The 21,890-nt window shown below is 46.8% G+C and overlaps 1 protein-coding gene across 1 annotated transcript; it reads left to right on the top strand.

Annotated features, from left to right (window-relative positions):
• Nucleotides 1-1,064: 1,064 nt before the first annotated feature.
• CORO2A (coronin 2A) lies at nt 1,065-21,066 on the top strand. Its single transcript, XM_074855432.1, has 12 exons — nt 1,065-1,265; nt 6,810-6,926; nt 11,472-11,621; nt 12,174-12,353; nt 13,034-13,150; nt 14,852-14,956; nt 15,300-15,396; nt 17,205-17,317; nt 18,416-18,506; nt 18,805-18,842; nt 18,978-19,076; nt 20,458-21,066. The coding sequence occupies exons 1-12, from the start codon at nt 1,065-1,067 to the stop codon at nt 20,587-20,589; spliced, it is 1,440 nt and encodes a 479-aa protein (XP_074711533.1). The 3' UTR covers nt 20,590-21,066.
• The last annotated feature ends 824 nt before the right edge of the window (nt 21,067-21,890 follow it).

The following is a 21,890-nucleotide window of genomic DNA, read 5'->3' on the forward strand; positions in this document are numbered from 1 at the left end:
AGAGGACTTGTAACTCCTTGAAACAGAGCCTGAGAGAAACAGGTCTGCAAGAAGAAACAGCCTGAGAATATTCTAAGCCAAGGAACGTCTCAAACACTTGCAAGTAATGAAACTATAGTCACAGGTGGATAGTGTGGAGTTTGGAGCTGATAAGGTGGCCTGGATAGCACAGGATGCGGCTGGAGGAGGGAGCCCTGTGGAGACAGGATGGTTCTGCTCTGGTGCATCTTGTAAAGTTTCAAGGGCCATCTGTCTGGTGAATGACCTTTGCTTCATTATCTACAAAATGCATATTAAAGTCGACACCCCTGCATATGTTAGTGAAGATTAACAAGGTCATGCTAATTACATCATCCATGAAGCACCTTACCCCACCCCATACATGGGATATATGGTTAGGTAGGTCGACCTAGAGGAGAGGTAAGTGCATATAAATTGAGGGGGGGTGAGGAGTGAAGGGGAAGAAGTGAAGTGAAAAAGATGGATGCATCCCTTGTTGGCAGGACGGATGCAGGAACCCAGGCCGGTGATTGCTATTTCTACCTCTCTCTTTTCTTTTTTCCCTTTTTCCTTATTATCATTAGGTAACACAAGACATACTATATTGCTTGCCATAACTCATTATATACTTGGTCAGTTATTGTGTATCCAGTTAGTACATTGTGGGAAATTAATAAATGTTTGGACTTTGAGACTTGTCTCGCTGTTGTCCACTCTGTTGGGAATTTACGAATCTAAGTCACTTGTCTCCCTCGTTTGAGTGGGACATGACAGGGACTGCTGGTGCATGCACAGCCCAGCTGGCGGGTGATGGAGAGACCTGTCTTTTCTCTCCTGCACTCTCTTCTCTTCATCAGAGATACACAGTGAGTGCAGAGACAGGGCATCCAAAGGGCTGAAGATCAGCAGAGAAAAACAGGGCTGCCACTTGCTTGCTGAGGGCTGGTGTGAGGAGCCCAATGGGGAGGGTGAGCCTGTGCTGGGGAGAGGGAAGTGGGGGTCTGCAAGCCTTGCCAGGATGGCCTGTCCTTATGTCATGGGGTGTTGTGTTTCTTCCCTTGCAGATGTCGTGGCACCCACAGTACCGCAGCTCCAAGTTTCGCCATGTGTATGGCAAAGCCGCCAGCAAGGAGAAGTGCTATGACTGCGTGCCCATCACCCGCAACGTCCACGACAACCACTTCTGTGCCGTGAACCCCCACTTCATTGCAGTGGTGACCGAGTGTGCGGGTGGGGGGGCCTTTCTTGTCATTCCCATCCACCAGGTGAGCTCCACCGAGGCGAGCTGGCTTTCAAGAGTGCATCAAGAGGCTAGAGGAGAGCTGGGCTTTCTAGGGAGCTAGATTGCACAGAGGGTATTCAGTTCATGCTGTTGCCCAAATTGCAAAATGATGGAAGGGGCCCCAGATGCCCTGACAGGTGATTCCTGGGATGTGTGTACATTACCGCTTGCAAAGTTTTAACACCTTCCTTAATTTCATAGCTCATTTGTCTTTCTTGTATAAGCAGCAGGAACTGTGCTGTTCAGATGTTTGTCTCCGCAGAGAAATTGTTAATAAAAGCAGTTAGTAGATACAGAGGGCAAAAACTGAAAGGTGCTTTAGTGTCATGACTTCAGCTGTGACCAAAGGAGAATATGGTATGTTTTGCTCTATCTTCTCCTTTGTGAAGGAATGGAGACATGGCTATCAGGCGATGAAGCTCCTAAACTTCAAGTACTGATGCTGGAAAAAATTTCTTTTCAGAAACAAATCCCATGTTTATGGGTTTTGATGGCTTAGGGATCTGATGAGAGGGAGAAGCTGGCTGTCTGATGTTTATTGCTTCAGAAAAATTAGGCATGCACTAATGTGGATTAACTTCAGTATAAGATTATGAGCTTTCTGGAATCAGGGCAGAACAGATGAAAGACAAAAGTTCAGCCTTTAATTAAAAGTTAATTGATGGTGCTATTGCAATGCCACTGTTTCAATATATATTTGCTAAGGATGAAAGCGAACTGGCTATGCTTGAAGAACCTAGCACAGTTCTGGGCCCTTCTAGACTTTGTTTATTCATCTCCTTCACCACTGGTGCTGTTCAGAGACTGTCCTTCTAAAATTAACCACTACCCTGTTTTTCTTGACTGAGTCACTTCTGCCCCCTTGACCATGATCTGTTGAGGCTGAAGAACTTGTCTTTATCACAGAGCTGCATCTATAAGCAGGCAGCAGGTGAATGTGGGACATGGGGTGGGACCTAGCTTTCAAAGAGTTGGCAAAATGAGCTGAAGGTGCTTGCAGTGCTTACTATTAATTCTTCTGTCTTCTCACCTTTTCTCAGCTTGGCTAGTCTTCAGTAGCAATTCTTCCATTCTTAACATCTGCTCAGATACTCCACCCACATCTGAAATACTGCTTGCAGAAGTCAAAGGCATGGTAGAACTAGAAGATACAGAAAAGAATAATTTAAGTATGTCAATGAAAATGTGAAATGGCTTTCATGTGAGGAAAGACTCTATAGGTTAGGCTTCAATCAGTCTGGGAAAAAAGACAAATTGGCAACATACATAAAACTGTGAAGAAGGTGGGGAAGAAGCATAAGGAGCAATTTGTCTTGATTTGTGTGGTGAAGGGAAGGGAATCCTGGAGACCAGGGAGCAGACCATTAACAGCAGATGGGAACGCTTCTGCAGTTCAGATGTGGAGCACACTGCTCTGGGTACTGACAAGCCAGGAAGAATTTGAGGGGTTCCAAACAGGATGGAGTTATGGAGAGGAGTTGGTTTATGAACTGTTTGTTCAGGTAGTTCAGGAAGTCACTTGAAGCTTGACCTTTGGTGGTGGATCAGGGAGAGCATCTGTATGCACTGTGCTTTGTACAGCCGTTCTCTGAATACCTGTTTGCTGGTCTTGGACCAGCTGGGATCGGGGCGATGTGCTGAGTAATGACAAACTCACTCAAGTTTGTTGAAGGGGGAGCACTGCCAAGAGCAAATGCTGCTGCACTGTATGCAAGCTCCCAATTTATTACCACCTGTTTACATAGGTTTTTTTTTACTTTTGCATCCTACTGACCTCCAAGTTTTGCCTGTTTACTGCTCACACACTCACCACACTCTGCAGGTGGTCTTTTTTAGTGCTGTTTTTCACACAACGTGGTGTTCCATAATGTTGCCTCAGTTATCCACAATCATTCTTCTAACCTCAAGATCAGTTTACATTTTGCTAACCACCAATTCTTAATTCCCACACCTGTTCCTGACCCCATGCTGTGGGGGGAGAGCAGCCTCAGCCAGCCACAGAAAGAGGTCCCTTGAGTCTGGGGGCTCTGATATCAGTTACTTTTTTTCATTATATGCTTCCAAACTGGTGCCTCCTGGTGAAAAGCAGCAGCTTTTGACTTGTGCTCCTGGTGGTGGTGTTTCTTGCTGCCACCTCCTCCTGTGGTGGTGACCCATGGTAGATTTGTACTAGGATCTTGGCTTGTGCCCCCAGCTGCCAGGGCACTGAAGGCAGCCCAGTCTGGAGATGTGTGCCTGGAATGGTATTGCCCTCTCATGATGGACAGCTGATCTGTGGTTACTTTTGACTGGATTCACAGGGAGTAGCCACATCCGGAGCATGCCACAGTCTGGAGGAAGAGCCCAAGAGCCAGGAGATCATGTTTAACCAAAGCGGGAGATCGTAGCTGGGACAGGGAAAGCTGCACTTTCCCAGGGAGGTTGAACAGCCTGCCTGGGAAGTTGCTCTTGTACCTCCAATGCTGTTTTGAGTTCATTCTGCATGTGCTACTGGAGGGGCTGCCTGCCTCAGGACATGCTCAAATGCAGGCTCAATCTCGCTTGGTTTAACCATGCCTCCTTGCTTGTTTGTTGTCCTCCTCTCCTGCTAAGTCATGGACACCCAACTCTCTCTTACCTCCTTGAACAAATACCACTTCTTGCCTTCTCCACCATTCTTCCTCTCTGAGAGCCTGGGGGTGAAGTAGGGTTGGGAGCAGCAGAGGTTATTTAGCAAAGAGCTCTTTGCCATAGATAGCCTCCTTTCAGCAGACCTTTGCATTCAACCTGAAGAAGAATTAGTTGAATATTTGCCACCACTTGGAGAATGGTCTTCTGTTGCTGGATGTGTCAGGTCCTTATGAAGATGTGCTATTGAAGCCAGCTGGGTGGAAAGGCAGGACAGCTCACCAGGGAGGGAAGTAGCTGTGGCCACAGGGCCTGCCTGGTGCCCAGAACAGACTGAATGCCTTTGTAAATCTTGCAAGTCTGAGGAGGCATGGGCTGAGTGACTGTAACTGGGAGATGAGCTGTTTTCCCACAGTGTGACCTGGGTGTAGGTTGGTTTCTGACAGATGTGCTGGGGAAGTACATGCACCGCATGCCTAGGAAGGATCTTGACTCAGAGGGCAATTTTGTGGCTTTTCTTTGAAAGACAAAGGCCTGCCTTTATCCTTCTCGGATGACCAGACTTAGTTGAGACTGTGTCTGTCTCTTCCTTTGCAGCATAAAGCAGAGTGATAGCAAAATGAGAACAAAGTCCCAAGAGACAGGGAGGTATTTGTGTCCAAGTCTTTGCAGTCTCCAGTCTTTCAATGTGTCAGCACCAGGTGTGAAAGGGAGGACGTCTGTGGTTGTGTAGACCTCCTAGACACAAGCCCTGCTCCCTTCTCTCTGGGGCCAAGGTCTATGAAATGGAACCTGTGATGACCCCTCAGGCCTCATCTAACTGATGCCATATGTGAGTGCTGTGCCGTGATGTGATGTTAAGGTGTATTAGTGCCCTTTGGAGAACACCTGAGAAGTGAGGCTGACCCATCTCACAGTAATCTACCTTGTACAAATCTGCTGGGAGAGTTTTAACAGCTGTCCCACTAGAAGTAGTTTTTGTCAAGGAACTTCGACTTTGGCTACTTTTCAAAAATGCTGGGAGTTTAGAAAGCTAGTGGTTGAAAAATTACTCATTTTCAAGCTCTGCACATAACTTCAGGTGCCTCTGCTTGAATGACACCACCTCTAGTTACTGAAATAGTTTTCAATCTGTAGAATTCAATTTCCCCCAGCTGAAGATCTTCACTTCCACATGCAGATGTGCATCTGAGACCAACAGCTCTACCTGTCATATGTTTGTTGGCAGCCTGGGGGTTCATGTGTTGTGGGTCCTGCTTTGTCCCAGGGCTGCAGGGTTGCACTGGGGCAGGTGGGACTGGTGACTGGGAGGGCAAGGGCTTCTTTTCCAGGGCCAGTTGAGCCTGCTGGGGACAAGGGCGTAGGAGAGCCTTGCAGGATGGGGTAGGCAGAGCAGGCTTGGGGCAGCCTGGGAGTCTCCCAGATGGAGTGGGAACAGACAGGCAGCCAGCTCTGGGAGGGGACAGAGTTCCCATAGGGATCAAGGGATCCCTGTGGAGCTGGCTGCCCAGCCCGTTGAGTTGCCAGCTTGAAACCAAGCCCTGAAGCCTACAAAAGGACACCGTGGGTGGGGGAACGCTGCTTATTAAAGGCCTTTTATCTCTCTTCTGCCTTCCCAAGTCACTTTGCATTGTCGCTGTTATAAAAGGGAATTGTTTTAGACTGTAGTGTAAAAAAAGCAGTCTTTTACATTTCAAAGCCCTCTGAGCGTTCAGTTTAAATCAGGTTAGTCCCAGTCTATGTGACAAACTTTCCAGTGAAGCCACACATCATGTCCTGTTCTGCATTCAAAGTGGTACAGATTTTCAAGGCCAGGAAGATTACATCCTAGACACATCTAGGTTAGGGCCAGCACTGATTTCCCCTCTGCTGTGCACTCTTAAGTCCCACCTCTGGAGAGGTGCGGGGAGTACAACAACAGAAGTATCTGCTTTCCAGGAGAGCATGCGTTTGCATTCATTGTGATTTACAGTTCTTCCAGGCTGGATAAAAGCAAGCAGGTAAGCATCACCAGTGTGCCACCATGTCTCTCCCCCTTACGTTTGGACAGATGTCTGGGATGCAAGGTGGGTCCTGGAGCTCCCCATACTTCTGCTCCTGACAGGGAGAAGCAAGTGCTGCTTCAGTGTTAATGAAATCCCCAGCACCCTTCCTAGCACGAAACAAATATACCGATTTGACTTTGTAGCAACTGTGCCAGCAGTATTATCCTGATGCAACACAGCCCCCATGTGGCACAAGGCCCTCAATACCCCTGAGTGCACTTTGTGCGGGATTTTTACCAGTGAAGATGCCATCCAAACATGACATTTTTTTGGGGAATCTGGAATCCTGATTGAATCCAGTGAATGGCTGGATTAAAATACCATCAGAGAGAAATAGATAGCTTGTTGAAAGAAAAACTGCATTTGTAATTTGTGTCATAAATGTCTTTTTGCTTAAAAAATAAAATAAATGCTAGCTGATGAGGCTAAAAAGTAAAAGCTAAAAGATTTTTTTTCCCTGCTTACAGGAAATGTCTTCTGAAAGAGATTCTGGGTTTTTTTCCCCAAGATCTTTAAGAAATGTGGAAAATTCCACTCACTCATAAGTGTTTCAGCTCTAAGTTTTATTCTGGTTTCTGAACAAAATATTGTTTTCTAACTTCAGCAGTCTTGATTGCTGCATGTGTACAGATTTCTTGATAGCAGTGTGTACTTGAGAGGGCCTGAGCACTTCTTTCCTTTCTCATCAGTGGTATCATCAAGAATTGCCTTGCAGGGATGGCAAAAGCCCATTCTCAAGAGATAGGGAACACCCAGGACATTTGGAACATAATAAGCAGAAAGAGGTTTCTTGCTGGAGCTGGCTTGGATCTTCCTTGAAAATATCCTGTAATTCCATGGCTCACTTTAGGTTTGATGATATTTGTTTTTTTCAGACAGGCAAGCTCGACCCACATTATCCCAAAATATGTGGGCACAAAGGGAATGTTCTGGACATCAAGTGGAACCCATTCAATGACTTTGTAATAGCTTCGTGTTCAGAAGATGCCACAGTAAGTTTATCTGCATTATTACCTGGCTAATGAGCTTTTTAGCTGAAAGAAATGAAACCAAAAGGCCCATGGATGAGACGTGAAAGCGTATATGTACTTATAAAAAAAGTCAGGAAAGAGTAAGATTCCTTTCTTTCTCTTGAGGTCACACCCGTGTGATACCTGTGTGATACACCAAAGTCATTGTGAGGAGGAAGATCTGGGTTTTGGAGGCTTGTGTCTTTTTGGGTGTGTTTGAATGAGAAAAACAGAATATGAATTTAAAATGGAATGACTATTCAAGTTTAATTGCTATGAAACTCTTCCTTTACTTTAGAATAAAAGCTTCAACACAAAGTAATCTGGAACAGCTATTTCAGATTAATTCCCTGCAGAGCAAGTATGAGCTTGTTCCTGCACTCTGTAAAGTTATGCTGGATCAGTTGTGGGGTAGCTGAGGAATCTGCGTCATACTATTCTGCAATAAGTGGTTTGGCTGAAGTTAGTGTAATTAAGTTGCAGTCACATATTTTATTCCAGTGTAGGTGCAGACTAGTTATTAGGAATTGAAAGATTCAATTCATGTTTCTAAGGGGCAGTTTAGCCTGTATCTGCCCACTGAAAGGTTGCTTTCCATGTCCTGTGAAAAGTGTGATGTTGACTTCTGTGATAACGAGGACATCTGACTAACTACTGTGCTTTTTTCCAGAGATTCCACATGTGTTTTCTTGCAATGGATACATTTGCCCTCTGCCACACAACATCAGGGAGGTTTCCTATGTCATTTCCTCCAGCCCTGGCTTGGCGCACATCCTCTGCCATTTCAGCTCTGCTAAAAATCATTCTTGAATTAGAAATATAGGCTCTTTGAATTGTCCTTCCTGTTCAGTGACTTGCCTTTGCTTCTTTGGATATTCATGTCTCTTTTGAAGGCTTCTTTCAATTTCTGGGCTGCATGTGAGGGTTTTATTTTATCTTCCAACCTGTATGCCAGGTTTTCATGCTGTGTCAGATAGGACCTGTGGCAGGAATGCAGCACTTTGACCTCTGTTTTGAGCCTCAGATGAGGAATGAGCACAAGCTTTGAAGCTTCCTGCTGCACTTACAGAATCACAGAACTGTTCATGTTTAAAGGAGCTTGGGTAGTCTCTACCCCCACCTCCTGTGCATGTCTGTGGAGCTGAGTCTTGAAAACCACCATGGATGGAGATTTCACCACCTCTCTGGGCAACCTGTTCCTGTTCTTCACCACTCCCACGGAGAAGTTTTTTTCATTATATGCAGTCAGAACCTCCCCAGTGTAGTTAGTGACTGCAGTTTCCTGTCCTCCCACCCTGCACTTCAAGACAGAGCCTGGCTCTATTTTCTCAGTAGTTTTGTCAGTATTGAAGGCTTCTATTTGTTTGCCCTGAAGCTGTCTCTTCTCCAGGCTGAGCAAGCCCATCTCCCTCAGCTGCTCCTCACAGGGCAGGTGCTGCAGCCTCCTGAGCATCCTGGTGGCCTCCACTGGATTCACTTATGTTTATCAGCATCTTTCTTCCACTAGGCGGTGCAAAACTGGATGCAGTATTCCAGCTGTTGTTCAATGATTGCTGAGTAAAGAGAAAAATTGCTTCACTTGATCTAGTGGCTATCTTCCTGTTGTTCCAGACCAGGATGTTGCTAGCTTTCATCCCTACCAGGGCGTGCTGCTGGGTCATATTTATTCTATTGTCCAGCAGGACCCTGGGGTCTGTGCATAAGGGCTGCTCTCTGTCAGCTTTCTTTTTCAATTTCCTACTGAAACTTGGCACTGGGTCATTCTCCAGGCTAAAGAATGGAAACACTGAGCTTGTCACTGGTCCCAATACCAAAAGTTGTTCTAAGAAGTCTTGCTGTTCATGACTGTACTCTCTTTTTTGTACTACCCCTCCCATCATCATCCTGGCACCAGGAAATGGGATCTTAGGGGTCCCCTGCAGTGACACAGTGTCACTTCCCTCACTAAGTAGTGAGGACAGCAGACTGTGTTTCTTAGTGTGACTGTCTTTCCTGGTACCTGGTACCTGTGGAGGTCGATTAGCTGGCCAGTTGAATCAGATTGCTCCAAGCCTTGTCCAGATGAACGGGGAAGATCAAGGCTACAGATCCTGTGGCCATTGTGAGAAAACAGGGTACCTCTGATCTTCAGAGAGTGCCCATATTGCCATCTGTGTCCATTGCCTTTAGTCCTCTCCTTGTGCACTTCCAGTGAGTTTGGCTCCATCTTCTCTGTGCCTTCCTGCAATGTAGTTGAAGGGCAGCCAGAATTGCTCACCTTTGCCTTCTTGCTCCTGGACTGAACAAATCTTTCCTTTCCAGCTCTTCTCAGATTTGCTGTGCTCCCATCCCCTCTTCATCTCAGTTGGACTTACTGCATAGGGTCAACATCTTTTTTACTTGGCTTGGCTTGTACTGGAGAGCTCAGACTGGACATTCTGTTGGAACATCTCCACAGCAACACTTTCTCTATCCTTAGAGGAGCCTGAGGAAGTTTTTGGGGTCCCAGAGGTGTCTACCACTTCCACTGGGCTGGACATTAGAGCCAAAGCCTTCCTTGCAGTCTGTTGTTGAAGTCCTGGTGCTCTCTACCATTTCTGAGCATTACCATAAGCCACTGTTCTGGGTTGTGTGCAGGGATGCATCAGATTGATTGCTCTTACTGGGCTGGGTCTCCCTGGAACTTCTGAGGAAGGCTGCAAGCTTCTGTGAAGGTGGTGGAAATTTCCTATCAGCCACATTCCTCAGAGGTTTCTTGGCCATTAACCAGTCTTTCTGGAGTTTGCCTTGATGGTACCACAGCTATCTTTTGAGGCGTGTAGCTGAAGTATGTAGAATGGTACTTTTGGGCACAGATGGATAGTCTCTGTAAACACCCAGTGCCCTTTCCAGTTCCCACTGCTGCTTCAGGCAGGCTTAGGACTGAGGACCAGTGCAAGTGGCCAGGGGCTGAGAGTTTGAACAGTATGGGGAGAGGGCTTATCTTCTTACCCCTTCTGTTCCTTTTGGAAAATCATTGGGCATGTATGAATTCAGCTTGCTGAAGACCTTCTCCCCTGTGGTTAGAGGGGCAACTCTGTGCCTTCTACTATGCTTTGTGAGGTTTTCTTCAAGGTGTAGCGGGGTAGATGGTTCATGGATTGTTCCTGCTTGTCATGGCAGGTCTGCCTCCAAGATCTGCTTCTTCTGCATACTAAGCACTGGCAATTTCTGCCATTTAATGCATTCTGAGATTCCAGCCAGGGACTTTTCCCTGCTTTTATCACCAATTGTTTTATAGCATGGGGAGCGAATGGGTCATACTAGGTAGTTCTCAGTGTGAACACAACCTATTTTTCCCTTTCCTACTCTCTCAGCCCCATTCCTTTAGTGATAGCTGTTGAAGCTGTAGAGTATGATGCTCTCTCTTACAGCTGTAGAAGTTCATTTGGAGGCTGCAGAACCCCACAGTCCTTAGGTTTCTGATGGACTTGATTCCTCAGTGGGATAAACACTGTTGAGAAGGGTGCTCATGATCTTTCCCAGCAGGTCCCAGAATCTGTGCTTAGAAAGGTGTGATCCTCATCAGCCAAACAGTGGGAGACTTAGGCAGGTGTGGCTAATTTCCACAAACTATCTGCTTCAACAAGCATTTCCCTTCTGCTTCAGGCAAAGTCCTAGAAAAATTATGACAAGCATAGCAGTTTTCACTGAGCCAAAGGGTTAATAATCTGTAAACATCCTAAATACTTGTGTTGCTGAGGTTAGTGTGAGAAAGACTCTTTCATTTTACCTGCATGGGTTCAGCCCCTTTTGCAGGTTTCCTCTGTTGTCTTCTTCCAGCCCAGGAGCACAGAGGATTTTTGTCTTCATGCGGCATCCTTCTAGAACCCATGGCTGCAGGTAGACATGTTACGAGACAGCACATGCCCAGTGTTGAGTAACTTCAGTGCGGTGCTGCCCAGTCTCTCTGCTCAGGGCATCTGCCATGGGGCCGCATGGGTGGGCTTCTGTGTACTTTGACAAATGGCTGTGTCATTTGCAAAGCGTTCAACAGTGGTGCAGTTTTCTAGGGGACAAACAGTAATATAGCTGTCATCTGGCTGGGCGAGTTCTCAGTTCTTTTACCAGGTTGTGCTGAGTGGATGATTGCTTGGATCAATCACTGCTATAACATCTTCCAGGACTCTTTGCTGAAGTTTATTTCAGATTTCCTTGTTCCTGCTCAAAGTTTGTTAGGAGGCAAGGTCTGCAAGATCTGTGGTTTACTCCTTCCTCTTGGGAATAACTTTTCATAATTATGCTGACAGCTTGCCCAGGTGTAAACGTTGGATTGTCAAGTTAAAAAAAACTGGTAGAACTGCTGGCTAAACACAGGGGGTAAAGAGGAGTCTTCAGGGCCACAGAAAACTAAATATACTAATTTAAAAGACTAGCATTCAACAAAGCCAGAACCATTCCTATTCACTACCGAGAGAATAACAATACCAAAGGAATAATAGTTATTGGTGAGTTTGAAATTAGCTCCTTTCTCAGGAATCTCACAAAGACCCATCCTGTGCCATTCAGGTTAAAATCTGGGACATCCCCAAGCACCTGCTGACGAGAAACATTACCAGTCCAAAGAAGGAACTTCTTGGGCATATTCGAAGAGTGGGCCTCATTGAATGGCATCCCACTGCTAATAACATCCTCTTCAGCTCTGGCTATGACTATAAGGTGGGTCTTCTCTGTGGAACTCTCCTCCTGGGACACCCTGTTTGTCAGAGTGTTTTGAAATTTGTTTTAATTTCAAGCTGTAAGATAATACTGAAGAGTTCAGAAGCCTTCTTCAGGGGTAAATTCCATGGTGACCCCAAAGGCAAAAAGACATTGCTACAAGTTCAAAAGGAGTTGCTAATTTTCCAGTCTTCTGATGAGCTTCAGTCTACTCTGTTCTTCTCCTTTACTATATTGGATACAAAATGCAATGCCATGCACTTTTGTTTGTCCTCATTCTTGTGCTAGTGCAAATATCTGCATTGATGCTGGCCATTCTTATGTATAAAATGTGGTTGCAAAGGAAATTAGAATATTGGACATTCTGAGCAGACACTGTGTCCCTGATATATTGCTGTAAGTACCAGGAATTATTTTAAATGCTGGAGAACAACCACTTAATGATAGTAAGACCTATACATGTAGAGAAGAGAGGAAGAAGGAAATAGGGTACACAAAGTCCCCAGTTGGTCAGGCAGCAAAGGGCTGATTTTTTTTGTTCTTTTGCTCCAGATAATGATCTGGAACCTTGACACCAAGGACACTGTCATCTCGAACCCGGTGAAGATCCTCGACGCTCACAAAGATGTAGTCCTCTCCATGTCGTTCAACACAGATGGTAGTCTCCTTGCCACAGCCTGCAGGGACAGAAAGATACGTCTGATAGACCCTCGGGCAGGAACAGTCCTACAAGTAGGTTGTGTTTAGAGGTTTGTGGTCCAACTGATCTCACCCCTTGAAGTGTTTCCTCTTCTGGGTAGATTCATTTCCATTAAAGAAGATGGATCTGTGCCCTGCATTGCCCAAGGCACCAGACGGGGATATTGCCTTCTACTTTTCATGGAATGCTTGCTGTCATTGTTGAAAACAGGGTTTCTGCCTCTTGCTGCCATGCTCCTTACTCCCTGAAACCCTTCTTGAAGAGCACTGTTTTCACAGATCCCTCCTGCAGTCCTCTTTGGGATGCCTTGGGAGGGCTTGTAGAGATCAGTTGGACAGGTGGATGCAAGTGTACATTTGTCCCACTGCCAGGGTTGTTCTTGTTACCTGTGCTTTGTATTTGTTGGTAGGTGAAGCTGACTGTGTTTTGTAGGTATTTGCACAGATTTGTGTACACAGAAAGTCCTGCCTAAAACTAATAGGGATTGCCCTCTTGCAAATATGTGAATCAGTAGTTAGGGAGATTGATTGGGCTTTTGGGAATGGTCCTGAAGAGTTTAGGCCACCTTTCTCAGATCCCCATGAAATCCTGCTCACTGTAGTTCAGCCAGGCTGAGCAGATCTTTCAGATGTGACTGAATCACATACCATGAAATGTACCTATGCAACAGGTGCCGTCTCTTACTCATGCAGTGTCCTTTCTCTTCCTATAGGAAGCCAGCTACAAGTCCCACAAAGTCAATAAAGTCTTGTTCCTTGGAAATGTGAAAAAGCTGTTCTCTACTGGAACGTCTCAGTGGAATAATAGGCAAATTGCATTATGGGATCAAGTGAGTTGAACCAGCAATCTTAACCATACCAGCTTCACTTTTCTCTCTTCTGCTGTCACTTCAACTTTTCCACCTGTCAAATACCCAAGAATTGGTTTATAACAGCAATTCAGAAGTGATCTGTCAAATTCTTAATGGGTGATAGGTCTTCTACTATGACACTGTTAAATAAGTTTGAGTTTCTGAAGAAGCTCTCAAAGCCTTCAGCGTAGAAATCTACCAGAACAAAGAGAATGCTGTGCCCACTGCAGGAAGAAATCATTCAAAGGATCTTTGGGTGGTCACTGTAGCTCTGACTTAAAAACAGCTCTTACTGGTCTTACTGGAAAATTGTTACTGGTGCTGGAAAGAGAAGTGAGCTCTAGACACAGCCTACTAAAGTGAAGCCCTCAATGAAGAAATGATGTGGGGTGTTTTTGATTTCTGATGATTCCTGACAGTAGAGTATTGAGGTAGCATTTATTGGTCACTTTCAAGACATGATCTCCTATCATGATTACTGCTAGCCTTATGAAACCCTGCTCTCCTCTACCACTCTCATATGCAGTGTCAGCATCTCACTTTGTCCCTCCATGTCAACCACCTTTTATCACAATCTTCTGTCTCTTTGTTGTGCTGTCACCCTTTGTACCAGACAAAGCTGGTAGACCAGGTCTATGATTTGCCATTTGGCTGTGTTTGGACATGGCTTTTTTGCATATGTGAGAGACAAAGCACTGTGCTGCTGTCTGAGGGCTTTCCACAAAGCTCAGTAGTGCTCTGACACATCATGGATCTCACATCAGGGTTTCACTGCCTTCAGAGCTGCTGGAGGAGCTGGCCACACTTAGTCTGAGTACACAGTGGAAAGGCCTGTGGGGCCAGGTATGTGGAGCCTCCTTAGGGACAGGCAGTGGCACAGTACCTGCCCAGCAGGCATCTTTCTGAGGTCCATGTCCACCCATGTCATCATCACATCTAAACAGAAGCTCTGACTTTCTGGATCCTGCAGCTGGGCAGTTCTGCAGGACAAAGTATGTATTAACCCTATGCTAAATACATGTTTATGTGACAATAGCCACAGTGGCAGCCGTGGGATCCCATACTCAGCCCCACTGGTCCTCCTGACATTGCTCCCTTCAGCACTGCCAGGCTAGTTTTGTGTAAGACATGCCAGCCTTGTGTATGGAGTGGTGTGCTATGTCCTACATGGCTTACATGCAGAAGGTTGATGGGAGCTTTTGCCCTTGCAGTGGGCACCTTCCCACTGTGCAGTGTGGAGGCTGATACTGACTGTTCTTGTGGTGGGTGGTGTACTAGTGTGGAAGTATTGCCTTGACTAGAGGTAGTGAGGGAACATGCGTAATTCAGTGTGTGATGCAGACATACCCAGAAGGTCCCTCCATCTCCCTGAGTTTGGTGGCTCACACAGAGGCAGGCAGTGATTCTTATCATATCTACCCCTGAAATGTCATCAGGTGCCTGAGATGATCTAGTGGTAGGAACTGATGTCCTGAGGTGCTGCACTCAGACAAGATCAAGGGACAGAGCACCCATTTCCCATCCATAGAGCTTTGAAGAAGTCTGTACATGGCCCTCTGCTCAGGGCAGCTGGTCGTGGCCTGGGATCATTATAGAGCTGCACTCACATGCTGCTGCCAGCTGGACTTCAGGTGACTGACAGGTGATGGCAGCTGTCTGTTTTTTCTGTGTCCTGCCCAGAACGACCTTTCTGTGCCTTTACTGGAGGAGGATCTGGATGGCTCCTCAGGACTCCTGTTTCCCTTCTATGACTCAGACACACACATGCTTTATGTGGTAGGAAAGGTAAGTGCTTTCCACATCAGCAAATGCTGGCCTGTCTGATTCTTCTGGCCTGTGTTGTGTCAGGCTGAAGTCACAGTTGCTCCTGAAGCACGTTAACCTAAGGATATGGTCTGATGGGATGGGGCCTGAGGATGCTGCAGCATTGGGCCACATTTGCCACTGCAGATGTGCCATGTTTACTGTGGGGAGGTACACTGCAGAGCCCTAACCTTCCCATATAAGAATCTGGGGGTAAATATTTGGTTCATTCTTGACCCTGCATGGTTTCTAGGGTTAGACATTCTTCTCAGACCCTCATGCTGAACAGCAGAGCCTGGCTTATGTTCATTTTCTTTGCCTTCAGGGTGATGGAAATATACGGTACTATGAGATAAGCCCTGAGAAACCATACCTGAACTACCTGATGGAATATCATTCTCATTTACCACAGAAGGGAATTGGTGAGTGGCACCATATGTCTAATGTTACAAGAGGGCGGTGGCTTCTTTGTTTTAGAGGCTGTCAGAATCTAGGACTATCCAAAATATCATTTAGAAAAGAGAGTGGGTCAGATTCCAGTCTCCACCCAGGTTTACAGGTGCACCAACAGTCTGAGTGACCCAGCTCACCTATATGTCACAGGTGGTATTACAGGGTTGCAGCTGGGAGGGGTCCCTTCTGACCAGCAGCACATGGGCCGGGCATCTTTACCAGTCACTGCTGCATCCCCTCTCACATACCTGGTCAAGGTGGAAGGGAGAGTAGTCTGGATTTAAAGGTGGAGGATGCTCCTTGCCCTTTGTGAATCTGCTCCAAGATTTTTGTCATTGAACTCTTGACATTGTTTCCACTCTGGGATTTCTCTGGTAACGGGTGCTCCACATCTTAATGCCTTCACTCTTATCACTTGCTTACCTTCTCCTGTACTGGCATTTCCTATTTAGAGATAGACCTGCTGTGATTAGGTCACCGCTCCTTTATTGACCTTGCTTATTAACCTGTGTGCATACTACCCACTGTTTAACTCATTCAAACTACAGAATTTGGCTTTCAGCCCTCAGACCCTATTGATAGCCCTTTCTTGAACCTTCTCCAGTACACCCTGTAAGCCATATTCCTCTCTAGACTGATGTGTGTTTAGGACCATTTGCCACCCCTCCACACTACCTGTGGACACTCACATTCTTCCAGGACATTAGTACAGATATTTAGCAACATTGGATTTTGTGCCTGCAGGTCTCCTTCAGAAAGGTGTTACTGGAAAGGAATAAATGATTTAAAACTTAACTGGAAGATCTCTCTGTTATTCAGCTTTTATAATCCTTTCAATGTACAGCATCCTGATTTTATGTTGTCATAGTCTTTTTAAAAGTCATTCCATGAAAAGGAAGTGTACAAGTGTTTTTAAAAGGCCTGAGTGAATCAAATTTACTTCTCTAACCTGATCTGTTCTGCTGATCAAACATACTGCTAAGATTATTGCACGAGAGCGTCTTTCCCAATATTGCCAGAACAAAATACAGTGTAGAGGAGTGGAGTTTGAATTCACATTTAGATGAATTCGTAATGTAAGGAGCAACAGTCCTTCACATAGAATCTACTGTTTAATGAAGTAATTTGGTATTAGTAGAAAACAAAGCTGCTGTGGGACACCATGGAGCAAGGTCTACAAGGACAGGCAATCTCTTTTGTTAATGGAATTGAGATGGTTGTAGGCTTTGGGATGTACAAGCTCATGGGAGAGAAATCCTCTGACCTTGTGTGGCTTAGCCAGTCCCTCAAACACAAATGGTGCTGTCTGAGTAGATGTTCACACCCTTCTCATACTCCATTCTGCTTTGAGACAGCGCTGGGGAAAGGATACTGGGCTGTAAGGGCTTTCAGCCTGACCTATATAGCTATTCTGGTGTTGTTTAGGTGTCCTGAAATCCATTCCTGGTGATCCCGGTAGTCAAATCCTGTGGCATCTCCTGCCAGTTCTGCACAGTCCTGGTCACTCTATTTGCAGCTCATGAGAATAAATAAGGAACAGGAGACTTAGCATGAAAACCACAGACCCTGTGTGTAACTTGGTGGTCTGACAGAAAAAAAATTATTTAGTCTTGTCATTTGTGCCACTGAGCCAGTTTTGGGGGCAGATTTCAGACCATGCTGCTGTGGAGCTGATGCTGTGACTCCTTTTGTTTTTTGGTGACCCCTTTTTCATGGTGGATTACATTAACTTTCGTGGCTAGATTTTTACCCTGTTTGTTTCATTCTATCCCACCAGGAATGATGCCAAAGAGAGGCCTTGAAGTATCAGCTTGCGAGATTTTCCGTTTCTACAAATTGATACCAACTAAAAGCCTGATTGAGCCCATCTCCATGATTGTGCCTCGACGGGTAAGTTAACTGCAGGTCATGTTCATGTCTGGGACAAATATCAGTGAAAAAGGGGGCAGTGACTCCTCTCTGTGGCTCTTGGGAGCAGGAAAGTAGGTAGAACAAGGGATTTCTTTCTCCTGGTCTGAAGTACAAAGCTGGTCAGTTTGAGGGGCAGCCCTGTCAACAAACCCTGTCTGGATAACTCAAGAGCTAGGTCTCTGTGTAATGGGTAACTTTCTAAGATGTGTTCACTCATCTCTGCTTGGGTGCAGCAAGGGGTCTCTGACTATCAGATCAACTAGCTGGCTGTAAACTTCCTCAGTTGGTGGCATCTGTTTGACATACTGACAAAAGTGAGAGAGAGGGATTGGGGACGATGTTGGGTGACATGAAAATCTCCTTGTGAAAGGAAGAAGAATACCCCAGGAAAAAGGGAATGATGGGTTCCTAGGTTTCTACCGAGTGGGTGCAGTTGTGTTACAGACAGTTGTTCTGCAGCATACAAGACACGACACCATTGCACTGAGAGTGATGTAGAAGTAAGTCTCAGAGCTGGTGTTGCTGGAGAATGACCCAGGTCATGAATCTATAGCTACCCAAAGTAGCTCCCATGTGACCACATGTCCACACTGTGCCCTGTACTTCCAGAAACATTGGAAGGTATGAGTACCTTGAATTCAGAGAGGCAGCTGAGCTGATGCTCACTGAAACTACCAATTCGGCATGTTCCTCCGATGTTACCTCCTTGACCAGTTTCTGTCAGCTGATGATTTATGACTTGTGTCCATCCTTCATATCCACTCCTTCATCCTCAGGAACTCTGAGTTCATGAGAGTTGGGTTAGCCTGTGTCACCAACCTCCCCCAGCCTGTTGTCTGTATGTATAATGATCTTACTGGCAGGAATTAAAATAGGCCTTCAGATGCAGTTCTGAGTTGAGGTGAGGACGAGAGAGGCTCAGGGTGGGTGAGAAGATTTTTATGTCTGTGCTGGTGCGTGCTCATGACACTCCCTGTGTTGAGGTGGAACAAAGCTCTTTCTCCACCACAATCCAGTATGGTCCCTCTAAGCCAAAACCTCACGACATAGTGACTCTGGACTTTTGTTTGCTTACAGTCGGAGTCATACCAGGAAGACATCTACCCCTTGACCACAGGAGCCCAGCCAGCGCTGACAGCACAAGAGTGGCTGAACGGAGTTAACAAAGGTCAGCACATGGAGAGCTACCCAGCCCTTCAACTCCCCAGGGTTTGGGTAAGCTGCCACTGGCTCTCTGGCCTGTTAACTTGCCAGAGAAAGAGGAAGGGAGGAAAAGGAGAGACATAACAGATATGTGTGTAAGCTAAAATAATTTGGTGGCTAAAATATCCACTGTGTTGAATTCTGGAAGCCACTCCAGTTAAGCCTCCATGTTTATCCCTGCAGGTTGTTTGAATGAATTGCTTTACAGCTGATTTCTGAGTGTGGTTTGTGAGTTCTAACCCATCACCTGCCTCCCTCCCTAGGGCCTCTCTTGGTATCCTTGAGACCGGGCTCTGGAGGTGTGAATTCTTTACCACAGTTTCTTGAGCCAGAGCCACTCATCAAAACTACTGACCAGAGCCAGCACCAGAGTCGGGGAGGAAGGATGCCACTGGAGGACATGCAGAAGCCAAGTGAGATCGAAGACAGGAGAAAGCATCTGAAAGTAGAGGAGAAATCGCCAAAAAATGAACAAATGTGCCTCTCCAATGGCTTTGATGTATTTGAGTGTCCATCACCAAAAACTGAAAATGAGGTGTGAATGTCTGGGATGAAGGGTTGGGGCAGTGCGGGAAGCCCAGAGTCAGTGGGCAAAAGGATCCTGTTCACAAGCTGACAGAACCCAGGGAGGGTTTATTTTGCAGACCTAGGCCAGTGTGAACTCTTCGTTGATTGTGGTGGCAGAAGCTCTGCATGCCCTGGCTGCCACATGGGAAGAAGAAATGTGGCCCAGCAGCACCCCAGCTGAGGGAGTCTGGAAGGGAGGGAGCAATCAGTATTCCCATTTCTTAGGCATTCTTGTGGCACAGGCCTGCCTGGTGGCTGGTTGGAGACAAGGAAGTTCTAGAGAAGAGAAGTGTGTTTATACAGCATAACCCTTCTATGCGAGCTGCACTCAGAGAGCCCGGTGAGGCAGCAGGGACACCTGTGGAAGGAGTGGGTGTACCCTGCTCCCTTGGCCCATGGTGCATCCATGTAGGCTTAAGCACTTAACTGTACTGTGAACCCTGACATAGGAAAGGGACTGGCTCTGCCTCTGCCTCAGCAGCTCACTGCTGGGGGACAACTTGGCAGTGCAATGCTGTTGAGGGTGGCTGCTGGTCACAGCCTGCTCCTGGGAATGGCTCCAGAAAAGGTCCCGGAAGCTCCATGTGATCTGTCTTCAGCCATGGCCAACCCCCTCCCCTCCCCAAAGCTTGTAGAGTGGTAGATCTCTGTGGTGATTTGCAAGCCCCCTGTCATTGGCAGCTCAAGGACATTTTCGAGTACATGCAGCTTGTTTGCTTTTAGGAACCTTGGAAGGATTTTCTTCCCACAGCTGTGCTCAGGTCCCCTTTTTGGCTCTGCAAGATTTTAGCATCTGCAGCTTGATGGGGCAGGAATTTCCACAGCTGAATTTCCCTGTGGGGTGGAAAAGAATATTCTTCTGCATGTTTCTGAGCTGGCACCTCAAGGTTACAGAAGCAGCCCCTGCACAGCTGGGTGCTCTGCTGTCTGCACAGTGAAAGGCCATGCTAGTCCCAAATGGAGAGGACAGAGCATGATCAACAGGAAAAAAGAAGTAAAAGGACTTGCCCAGGGTCAGAGTAGGAGATGTGGCAGGAATTTAGACTCCATATACTCACTGTGTCTAGGTTCTCTTTGAGTGATCAGCAGTATGAAGGTTATTTTTTCTGATCTTTTCAATTGAATTAAGCAGATGTAGCATTACTAAATGGTGTTGAGAAACACTCGCACTCATAGCCCAGGCTAGTGGACAGCAGGAGCACTGCTGATGGCTGGTTGGCACTGTCTGTTGGTTGAAGGCCTCCTCCTTAGATGCTATTTCTCTCAGAAGTGATGTGACTGGTGGCATTTGACAGATTAAGTCTGTGTTTTCTTAGTATAAAGGAAGTAAAATGTGACTTTTCTTACAGCTTTTGCAGATGTTTTACCGGCAACAGGAAGAAATCCGTAGACTACGTGAGCTAGTAAACCAGAGAGATGTCCAAATTAAACAGCTGGAGCTGGAGCTCAGAAACCTCTGCACGGACACAGGCAGGTACTGAGGGTGCTGGCCTTCAGATCTTTGCACCCCTGGCAACTGGAGCAGACTCCAGTTCCTGTGGATAACTCCTCCTAGAGTTTTTGCTGGGGGAAAAATCAATGCTTCAGGCAGCATGGACTTCCCTGGCTTGTGGTGGTCACATTTCCCTAATCATCACCAGACAGTTATTGATGGATTTGCTGTGCTTCTTCAGGCTCCCCTTGCTTGCCTGCTCACTCATGTCAGAAGCTCATGCATTAATGCTAGTGAGAGACTTTGGAAAATCTTGCTCTTCTGGTCCTGGAGAAGCGACCTGTTAAGCTCTAGGAACAACCTGTTTTGCTGCCCCTCCACAAGACATGAAGATTGGAGACTGAAGGCAGCTGCCAGCTTCTTTTCCTACCCCTGGACCCTGCAGTGTGGCTTCTTGTGGCCGCTGTCCTGCCCTGGGACACCACTCTGCAGCTGAGCTGCAGGGGCACCTCTAGCTCCAAAGTGATCCTCATGCACCCCTCTTGCCTCACAGCTTGGCCCTGCAGCTGGGTGGCTAGGCAAAGCCATGGCTGCTCTCACCTGGTGCTGGGGATAGTCCCGCTCCGAGCGGGAGGCTGCACTGGGACTGCTAAGGGCCAGCATTTTTGTGATAGGTAAAGAGGAGTTGGTGTTTAGAGGTCTTACTTTAAAGGGGTGGTGGTGTGGGCTGGTTCTCACCAGAGAAGCTGCAGATGCAGCGGAGGTCTCTGGGTCCTTTGAGTCAGTGGCCTTCTTTTGCTCCTTCTGCCAAAGACCAGCCGTGGTCAGGTGGGCACCCTGGTCCTCCCGTGCTCATCAGACAAATGAAGACAACATTAAAGCTGCACAGTGTTGCAGGAATTTTACCAATAGGGATTAAAAGGACGAGGTAGGAGTTGGACACCCATCCCACTGCATCCCCCTTTCAGCAATGGTTCTAGAAGGGTGGTGTCAACCACAGGAGGGTCATAGGACTGTGACGAGTCACAAACAGAGCTCCCCAGTTGCTGGAGGGTTGCTTGTCCTTGTGCCTGCAGTGGCTGCTTCTTTAGCTCCCAGGTGCCATCACCTTGTCCCGTTCCTGCAGCCACCTACAGCTGCAGGCTCCCTGTTCCCAGCTGTGTGACCCAGCCCGCTGCATCCTCCAGGACTGCCCTGTCTCCCCAAGTCCTGCAGCCACACTCATCTGTGCCCTTCAGCACCAGCTCTCCAGCTCACTGCCTTCCCCAGCCCTTTGCTTAGGGCAAGAGCAGCTGCAGAATGTAGGTCCCATCCTTGGTTTAAGGGCTGGCACCTGTGGCCAGCTTTATG

This window comes from Strix uralensis, chromosome Z, assembly GCF_047716275.1.
Source record: "Strix uralensis isolate ZFMK-TIS-50842 chromosome Z, bStrUra1, whole genome shotgun sequence".
Classification (NCBI taxonomy): domain Eukaryota; kingdom Metazoa; phylum Chordata; class Aves; order Strigiformes; family Strigidae; genus Strix; species Strix uralensis.

Coding starts and splice junctions, on each gene's coding strand:
- CORO2A (XM_074855432.1), top strand. CDS start 1,065: ATGTCGTGGCACCCACAGTACCGCAGCTCCAAGTTTCGCCATGTGTAT. Junction 14,957..15,299: donor TGCTTTATGTGGTAGGAAAG/GTAAGTGCTTTC, acceptor CTTTGCCTTCAG/GGTGATGGAAATATACGGTA. Junction 18,507..18,804: donor GCTGAACGGAGTTAACAAAG/GTCAGCACATGG, acceptor CTCCCTCCCTAG/GGCCTCTCTTGGTATCCTTG.